Source organism: Ictidomys tridecemlineatus, chromosome 12 (genome assembly GCF_052094955.1).
Source record: "Ictidomys tridecemlineatus isolate mIctTri1 chromosome 12, mIctTri1.hap1, whole genome shotgun sequence".
In the NCBI taxonomy this organism is placed as follows: Eukaryota; Metazoa; Chordata; class Mammalia; order Rodentia; family Sciuridae; genus Ictidomys; species Ictidomys tridecemlineatus.
Window position 1 is genome coordinate 120,020,560 of NC_135488.1, and position 9,987 is coordinate 120,030,546.

General features: G+C 43.8%; 1 protein-coding gene across 3 annotated transcripts in view; it reads left to right on the top strand.

The window, feature by feature from the left end:
• Positions 1 to 9,768, top strand: part of Sh3yl1 (SH3 and SYLF domain containing 1) — a 30,486-nt gene extending 20,718 nt beyond the window's left edge. For 2 of the 3 annotated variants that reach the window (XM_078029771.1, XM_078029769.1), the window contains 6 exons: positions 671 to 783; positions 1,637 to 1,765; positions 3,191 to 3,353; positions 3,869 to 3,947; positions 7,427 to 7,483; positions 9,325 to 9,768. In XM_078029771.1, coding sequence (XP_077885897.1) covers positions 671 to 783; positions 1,637 to 1,765; positions 3,191 to 3,353; positions 3,869 to 3,947; positions 7,427 to 7,483; positions 9,325 to 9,515 — 732 coding nt within the window. In that variant the 3' untranslated portion in view covers positions 9,516 to 9,768. The remainder of the gene's footprint in view (positions 1 to 670; positions 784 to 1,636; positions 1,766 to 3,190; positions 3,354 to 3,868; positions 3,948 to 7,426; positions 7,484 to 9,324) is intronic. The other variant, XM_078029770.1, reaches the window with a different exon arrangement.
• The last annotated feature ends 219 nt before the right edge of the window (positions 9,769 to 9,987 follow it).

Consider the following 9,987-nt stretch of genomic DNA (forward strand, 5'->3'; position numbering starts at 1 on the left):
GCTCTGGGCTCATGTGAGGAAGGATATCATGGGGAAGAGTGTGGGGGAAGAAAACAGCTCAGAACATGACCACCAGGAAGCAGAGAGGGAGAGCTCCACTCACCAGGAACAAATATAAACCTCAAAGATATGCCCAGTGACCTACCTCCTCGAGCCCCAACCAGCCTCCCTACAGTTACCAGTTAATCCAGCTGTGCATCGGTGTGCTGATTAGGGGAGAGTTCCCAAGATCTAATCTTTTCACTTCGGAGCACTCCTGCACCAGCTCAAACATGAGCTCTTGGGACACACTTCATACACACACCATTCCAGTCTGGCTCTCCTGGAGAGAGTAGTGGAGGATATCACAGGGCATGTAGACACCTCCCTCCTGCCCCACTTGGACGGTCCTGGCAACAGGAGTGGCAGCTTGTAGCCTCCTACACCTGGGTGCTGGCTGGAGCAAGGCGTAGAGCCAGGTGCCCCTGGAGCACAGATCTAGTGCTTGGGGCCTGAGGGCTTGGGGTGCCACTTGTGTACTCGTGGTGTCTCGGCTCAGAACATTGGCTTCCTGTTCTCTGTTGGCATGAAATTTTACTACATTACATTAGGATTTGTTTGAGTTTTAATCGACCTTATTTTAAATGATATTTAGTTGTAACTTTTTAAATAAACTGGTTTTACCTTTTAGGTATCGGATCTGGTGATAATTCTGAACTATGATAGAGCCGTTGAAGCTTTTGCGAAAGGTGGGAATCTGACGCTTGGAGGGAACTGTACTGTGGCTGTTGGGCCCTTGGGAAGGTAAGGTTTATAAAGTGGTTTTAGAATAGATATCAAAGGCAGTAAAGACTTAAAAACTCCTTTTTTTGCATTGAGATGAAATTTTAATTAAAATAGACAAACTTATGATTTCTGCATCTGCCAGAGATGGTTATCAAGCCAATGAAAAAAAAAAAGAAAGACACGAAAACAGCCAGCACAGAGCACAGAACACTCACCACGAGCTCTGAGGAAGGTCGGTGCGTGGTAAAGGATAGCAGGGCCAGAAGAGGGAAGCCTCTTTCTGAGTCCTGAGTGCTGAAGTGGGGGATATTCACAACATTGAAATTGCATATTTTCCTTCTCTGTTGATGAAGTGTTCTTCTTGGGTTAATTAAGCAGTGTAGGAAAATTTCACATTTAAGAAAGTCAACAGAAAAATCATCTGAAAGGCATGTATTTTAATGAAAGTGATATGATGTTAGTTGAAATCAAGCTCTTCAGCACTCTCTTTTTTTTCAATTTTTATTATTATTATTATTTTGAGGCAAGGTCTCACCTTACTAAGTTGTTGAGACTGGCCTTGAAATTGCAGTCCTCCTGTCTCAGCCTCAGAAGCCACTGGGCTTACAGGTGTGCATACTGCACCCAGTTCTTCAGCTCTCTGGAGCTGTTTCCATGTCTGAAAGATGTCAGCTTCCCATGCATCCTCTGCAGAGCAGAGCTCCAGTCGGGCACCCTCTGTCTGTTCTGGTGGCCTTGCTTTCCCTATAGGCACCTCAAAGCTGTCTTGCAGCCATCAGGAAGTGAGCCTGCCAGACCCCCTGGAGTGAGTGCCAGGGCTCCTCACATGCTTGTACAGTGCTCTCTGTCATCTCAGGCTCCATTCTTTCAGGAACCTGGAAGGAAATGTGGCCCTGAGGAGCTCTGCAGCTGTCTTCACATACTGCAAGTCCAGGGGGCTCTTCGCAGGCATCTCTCTAGAAGGGAGCTGTCTAATTGAAAGGAAAGAAACTAACCGGAAGTAAGTTCATGCTGCAGATTGTAAATGACTTCGAAGGTGACAAGAAGATGATAGTTCAAAACTGATACAGCTCTTTAGTTTACAGAGTACCTATGTATGTTTTCTTAAATATAATGAGATGTGACTCTAAACATATATTTTATATTGAAACATGCAAGATAAAAGTAATATATACTTACAGAAAATTTAGAAGAAAAAAAAACAGAAGAAAACTGCATCGCTCCAACACTATCATTGTTCACATATACCTTCTGCCTCCAACAGTCTCCTAGGCATGCTTGTCCTTTGTCCCATCAAGGAAGGTGACAGCATGTTATCTTTTCACTACCACCCTAAAGACGGTGAGCACTCACTGGCTGCCACATGGCTCTCTGCTGGCCAGAGACCCCACTTCAACATGTTTGTAAAGGTCCAGGGAGGGCTTTGCGTTAAACTTGCAGGTCAAATGAAATGGGCCTCACTGTGAGAGATGTTCTGCTATTACACTCTGCCCTTGCCTTCCCTCCTTATCAAATGGAGACCAATATTAATTAGAAATACAGTTTGGTTTTTAAAAAGCATTTGGAAGTACTTACGGGTGAAGGCTGCTCTCTAACTGACCTCTGGAGAGTTTTCCCAGCTGCTCCTAGATGTTGCCCCACTTTAGTCCAGTTAGGATTGTGGCTGAGACGAGGGCAGGCTACTTCCAGAACCCCAGGAAGGCCCAGACCGCCTGCCTGTGACCCAGGCAGTGCTGCTTGGCAGAGCTTCCCCAGGGCCAGGAACAGACCTGCCACCAGACGGGACAAGAGAACTCAGTAGCACACCTCACATTAAAGCATCTGGGAGCCACTCGAAAGTGGTGTTGGAGGGGAGAGTGAGGACACAGGGCCGTTTATGCTGTGGAACCAGAGTTCTCATTGCTGGATTTAGTGGTCTGAGAAATAGGACTTAAGAATGCTTCATCAACTTCTGATTCCAGGTCTCTGGCTGACATTTCCACTAAAGTTCTACTAAGACAAATATAGTCCTTAATGAACTTCAGGACTTCCAAACATATAAGACAAATCTTTATTTAATTTTAACAAAATGAACATTTTAAACATTTTAAAGAAATCACGCAGCCATGTGTATAGGTACCATTTTTGAAGAAACTAACTTAAAGGGAAAAACCTATAAAACTGCATGATTTTGTGATTTCCGTTACCCTTTCCATGTAGATGTGTGGTAGATGCATAAGAATGTGTCTGTGTGCTCTCTGTGCCTACGGAGGAAGGGTGCACGTCAGAATACTCAGGGCAGTTGCCTCTGGAGGCAACCTGAGGGGACTGCAGAGCGGGACAGGACGGCTGGGGAGGCCGGCCCACGGGAGCCACAGCGCCTGGCTGCAGAAGAGACATTCCTGTGCCTGCGGAAACAACTTTCTTAATGGCCTGTTCTTCTCAGATTCTACTGCCAGGACATTCGAGCCTGTGACATCTTATTTGGAGACGTGCCACGACCTGCACAAGCCGAAGATCTTTATGAGATTCTTGATTCCTTCACCCAGAAGTACGAGAGTGAGGCGCAGCGCACCAACGCCAGGAGAGCAGCCAGGGAGCTGCACAAGGTTCGAGCTTTCGCCCTTGGTCTCCCCGCGTCCCAGGAATCCCCTCCATAGAGCCCTCTGTCCTCTGTCCCTGGTGTCAGGCCCCATGACCCCTCCACTTCCCGAGTGACTTCAGTTGCATGGCAGTGAGTGTGAAGGTGTCACGTGACCCTGACGTGCCATCTCAGGGCCAGACTTCCTGAAGGGGAGGACGGCCACACTAACCCCGTGCCAAGCCCACATCCCCAAACTCTGTGGTGTTTCACCACGACCCACGACAGCCTTTTGTACAGCCTGGCCCTTGCCGCACAGTGCATGAGGTCACTGCCCTCCCCTGGGCTGCCCAGTCGCGCCCAGCCCCCCTCCCACCCAGGCCTACTCGTTCCCAGTGCCAGAGGTCCCTGTCAGCTCCTAGTGTGCCACCTCAGTAAGTGCATGGGGCAAACGTTGCTGCTTAGACTCCTTAGACGCAAAAGCATCCTATGTTGCTAAGTGTGAACTGGACGGAAGAATTATGTCATTGTCATTCCTCACAGGCTAAGGAATTACCTCCAAAGCCGTCCTCAAGACCACAGGGGTCATCTGCAGCAGCCCAGCCGAGCTCCAGCTCTCAAAGTACATACTCTTGTTGCAATTTAAGTACATTATAATTAAGTAATTAATAAGTAGTTTGTTAAGACTTCAAGCAACATTGTTACACTTTTCAAATACAAGAAGTAATGGCATATTAAGAAAAAAGAAAATGCTGGGTCTCTTCTGTATCCTGAGTTCTCAGCCATGTGATTTTGAAAATTTCTGTTCTCACTCATGAGATGCTTTCTTAAAGCTACAAAGAGTTATATCTTTCAAGTTTTACCATTTACTTTGTCTTTTCTTCTGAAATGGCTATGCTACTGATCCAAGCACAGGAGCCCACCCGCCTGTACTTTGTCACACTGAGGTTTACCAATTTGAACACATAAACCTAATCTGGGGTATGTTCTCACACCTATGTTTCTTTTCTTTTTAAAAAGTTTTTTAGTTGTTGATGGACTTTTATTTATTTACTTATTTATAAGTGGTGCTGAGAATCGAACCCAGTGCCTCGCACATGCTAGGCAAGCACTCTACCACTGAACCACACACAACCGCAGCCCTCACACCTATGTTTCTGAGTATTATTTTTACCACCTATTCCTGGGATCTCAGGACGTTCTCAGGTGCTTGTTAAGCTAGGTGAAGTTTATAAAACATCCAATTTGGGTCTTTACTATCTATCAGTATGATAGTAACTCTGAGACTTCTGTTTTTCATAAATACAAGTTAACTATAAATAGAAATGTACTAAAGTTGGTGCTCTTTCATGTAATGGACAATTATTATATAAGAGGCACTGTGCTGCAGTGTTTTGGAGCACAACTCAAAGATTCTGCTGTTAGTGGATTTCCGTATAGAAGGAGAGATTGCATATGAGTGTGTAACTTTTACTGTGGGAAGAGGATTAGAAAAGGCACTGAAGCTCTTCAGAGAGTAGAAAGCTCCTTCTCGGACTCCTCAGTCCTGTTTCACATCTATTTTCTCCAGTTTTCAGCCCAGCTCCCTCACATGGGTTCTTAGCATTCTCCACCACAACCACACCTGATCACGCTCATTCCACATCATATACCTTTCCTGTCACACACACAGTCCACCTGAAACACGCTCCACTTCCCAGACATCCCCAGGATGTATGGGTGCTCGCCCCACACGCTGCCCACCTGCATTCTTCCCACTCTCTCCCCTACCTCGCTCTCCCACGCATTCACCACCACATACACACCTGCCACGACGTTCCCAGAATGACATTACCTTCAAAATGTTCACATCCCTTCCCACAGCTTTTGGCTCTGGAGCATTCTCAGGTCTGTGAACATCGAGACTGGAAGTTTTCTCCCCCATCACTGTGAAGTCGACCCTCTCACATTGCCAGTGTTTAGAATTTCTCTTGTATGAGCAGTCTTTTCATTTCCTTGGTTCCTTTTTTCCTAATGGAATGTTTGTTGCCTTCTCTATTTTTGAAAATGATCTGTTTCAGTGGCTCTGTCATTGGGTTGCAGTAGTTTTTTTTACATTTATTATGTGTTTTTTATTTTTCATGTTTTACTAATTGAGAGCTTTAATTTTTATGTAGAAATTTGCCTAACCATCTAGTTTTTATGAATTTATGTGTTTTAATCATGGTTACAAAGGTCTTCCTATGTCCGATAAACAATTGCATTCTCCCCGATTCCTTGTGCTATTTTTATTTCTGATTCCTGGATACTTGTTCTTCCTGTATGTTAAGATCATTTACCAAGCATTTCCTCCTCTGCCATCTTTCAGTTCTAGCTGAAATCATACTATGAACTCATGTTCATGCCACAGTGTTGTAATTAATCACCTGGAGACCTGGGTCCCTTCTGCCTTGCTGTGGTGCCTTGTCTCCCAGTGGGCCTTCCTGGATCTGTGCCCTTCCTGTGAGTGGAATACACTTTTCCATTTCCAGACCAGGGTGCAGGAAATCACAAGGGGCGCACATTTTGCTGGTCTGAAATTTGGTCATTCACCCCAAATTATTTCTAGTCAGTTTCTTAAAGCACATCCCTTGGAGTATCGTCCTGCCCACCAGCATTTGCAACTGTGTCTTGCTGCCTGAGCTCCAAGGTGTGCTCCCGTCCGTGCTCAGGGTTCACAGAGATGCCAGCCACGACCTGTGGGCTCAGGCATCTCTCAGGGCAGTTTCCAGATTCCAGGTCCTGGAATTCTTCCACTGGGCATTGTGCACAGGCTCCGTCTGCATCTTCTGCCCTGTTTTCTGTATGTGAAGAGGAAAAGCAAACTCTCAAGCATGCTGATTCTCACCAAGTGAAATTGCCTGCAGCCCTAAAAGCAGGCCAATGTGAAACATGGATGTGATACCAGTGTCCTGAGCGAATGGTTCTGGTGGACAGTAGAGCCTCCACAGAGTGATTTCTGGAGGAAGAACCTAACTGAAATTTATCTACTTTTATAATGAAAATAGTAGTTCATAGTCTCATTATATAGTAATTATTTTTTAAAAAATCAAATAGCTATTCATCACCTAAACAAAAGTTATATAATGTTTTATTATCTTATGAATATGTTGTTTTGATGAATGATAAATGTGAGCTTTTTAAATTATTTATTGGCTTCTAAGAAGGGCTATAAAATAATTCAGTTACATTGCTATAAATTCTCTGCTTCTAGTCTTCTCTAGTTTTTATAAAAACTACTTTTCCTATGGGGAGGGGGGGAGGTGGCACCTGTGGTCCCAAGCACCTGGGAGGCTGAGGCAAGAGGATCACAGAGCCCAGGAGGACAACATAGTGAGGCCCATCTTCCAACAAAAAGAACCTCTCTGAGCACCTGTATCTATAGAAAAGTGCACTAAACCATGAATGGATGTTGAACCAATGTCATTCCAACAATGAGAAGAAGTGACCCTGTGCAAATGAATGAATTTTAAAGCCTCATCATCTATACAGATGCTTTTCAAATACAATTTTACTTTTATGTTTAGTAAGCTAACAGAGTTTAGAATATGCTTAAATTTTGATCAATCATCTATAAATAGCAATTATAATGATAACTCAATCTATTATAAGAATTTATTTAATAGAAGCTGTGCTTACTTAAATTTAAAAAGTAAATTTACATACAGATTTCTGTTGTAGGAAATGCTACATAAAAATACAATTTAACACATTATTATAAGATTTTGAGAGAAATGGCATCAACGTTGAAATATGATTTGAAGGTTGAAGTGAGTGCTAGGGTAAGCCAGGGGATGTTCAGAAGTCCCTGGCTTGGGCTGGCAGTCTTGTTCACTTAGCTTTTTCATGGCTGCTTCTGGAAACAGATATTTTGTGTCATAGGTACTGGGTTCCTGAACTTGGTGTGTCTGGTGGGTTTGTTCAGGTATACCTTTTGACTTACAGCACGACTGAATATTGGTTTCCTACTGTGAACAGCGTCTTAAGGTGGTTGAGGGACAAGAGCAGGATTTGGCCTTTCTGTGTGCTTTATGATACAGTACACACTAATTACCTTTCTAAATCCTCCCCCCTTTTTTGCAGGTAACAGAAATGAATATAAACTGTATCCTGAGCTTTCCAGCTATCATGAGACTGTTGGTAAGTAACAAAAAATTATTAAGAGTGACTCGTGGGCTGAGATTGTAGCTCAGTGATAGAGTGCTTGCCTAGCACATGTGAGGCACTGGGTTCGATCCTCAGCCCTACATAAAAATAAATAAATCAAATAAAGATATTGTGTTCATCTACAACTAAATATATATATATATAATTTTAAAAAGAGGACTCATATCCGTCTTATAATCAAGCTTTCTAATCAATCTGGTAGATTGGGGAAAATCTTGAGAGCATATTTCATCCCCTATGGTTTATGGGATGTCCATATTCGTTTCAAAAGTGCTTCTTGTAAAACATAGTACTTGTGTGCTCTCACTGGCTTCTAATCTGAGAAGATGAGGGTACCTGAGCTCTTGAGGAGCACTGCCCACCACCTGCAGTCATACCTGCACAGGGCCAGCTGCTGCCCACAGAGGGCTTTGGGTGCCTAGTGAGAAGAGTGCACATTTGGTAATTTTGCATTCCAACAATCACCATTGCAGTCTCTGAAAGTTTGGGCCCCATGAGTTTTATATTTTTAAGATTTTTTTTCCTTTCAAATATTTTGCTGTTATTGGGAACTATTTAATAAAACTTATTAAGCTTTTCCATAGTAAAAAAATAACCCTTCAACCTGACTTACTTAAAATAATCTTTAGAAATTTTCCTTGAAAGAATTAAGCAGTTACTTATAAAAGTGAATGGCTCACAAATGGTCGCCGGGGTCTAAAGAGCCCTATTAATCTATAATAACTAAGGTAAATAAGGTCACAAAGCCATATATCACAGAACTAATGCCCGTGAGGAATTAGCCGCTTCTGTAAATGCAGCGTCAAGGAATCAGGTACCCAGATTGTTACCATGCAGACACTGTGCGCAGAATCTCTTTCCTGGTGGGCCTGGGTTTCATGTGATGCATCTGCACACAAACATGAAGTGACTTCATCAAGGCCACCCTCAGGACCTCTCCTCTCCTCTCCTCCCTCCCCCCTCCCAGCCTTTTCCTCCTGTTTCCTTCTAGCTTCCACATAGGAGAGAAAACATGTGACACTTGGCATTCTGAGTCTGGCTTGCTTCACTTAAAATGGTGCTTCTGTCCAGGTCCTTCTACTCCCTGCAACCAACACAATGTCATTCTTCTTTATGGCTGAACCAAACTCCATTGTATACATACACCACATTCTCTTTATCCATTCGCCTCTTGATGGACACTAGACTGCCCTCCCGGCAGGCCCCCCTGGGTGGCCACAGAGCACCCCAGCGAGCACCCTCCCAGCAGGCCCCCTGGCTGTCACAGCACCCCAGAAGGCCACCCTGGACAGTCTCTCTCCTCGCAGTTCTTCAGGGGAATCCAAGACGCGTGTGGTGCCAGCTCCACCCCAGGTCTCAGGCACACTCCTCACCAGGCCCTTGTTGCTGGCAGGAGCCCATTATGAGGCAGTAATCCCATTCATGATCACCACCTGGTGGGGCAGGACTTAAACATAGGAATTTGGGGGAACATTCAGACCATGGCAATGACTATTCCTTTAAAATGGGCAAAGTATGAATAATGTTATTTTATGGGTCAAAATTCAAACAAGTATAGCCGTATACATTTCCTAAACATTTCATTATATATGTAATAGTGTGTGGTTGTGACTTGTATGTGAATTTGGGAAATGTTACTGCCACACACTTGCTCTTTTCAAAGGAAAAAAACTCAAGTTTCATGGTGCGCACCTTCCACAGACTGTGTGCCAGTCCACAGACCCTAACCCTCAAGTGATTATCTTCTGTTCCACCTGCACATGCTACTTCCCCCTCAAAAGCAAGAATGATCAGAATGCCTTTTCTTATTTCAGGCGGTTCAAATCAGCCAATAGAAGTGACAGCACTGTATTCTTTTGAAGGACAGCAGCCGGGAGACTTGAATTTCCAAGCTGGAGACAAAATCATAGTTACATCAAAAACTGATTCACATTTTGATTGGTGGGAAGGAAATCTTCGTGGCCAAACTGGCATTTTTCCAGCCAACTATGTAACCATGAATTAAAGTTTTGTTATTTTCTCCCTTGAAAATTACAATTACATATCTGTGTGTGTGTGTGTGTGTGTGTGTGTGTGTGTGTGTGAGTGTATGTGTGTGTGTGATTACAATTACATATATACATGTAAATGACAAAAAGTCTACTGTCCAGTTAAGCAGTGTACAGTATGGGTTTTAAAATACTTCTTTCCTGAAAAATGTTAATCCAAAATGCAAGATATTTCTTTCTATAAAATAACAGCTGACCTGAGAGACCTCAGACTCTTTGTGCTGATTTCATTGTGTGCACCACTGAACATTGAACACTCTGCCGTCTGTGTGGTCATGGTTCTTTTGTATTCACTGTCAGACATCAGCAAACATCCAGTCTAGCCAGACAGTTTTAGCGAAACTGTCTCAGAGCAGTTGGTGACTTCCTGGAGCACTCAGTGCTGCATGTGGACTGGTAGCAGTGCTCCAGTCACGTGAACACTGGGTC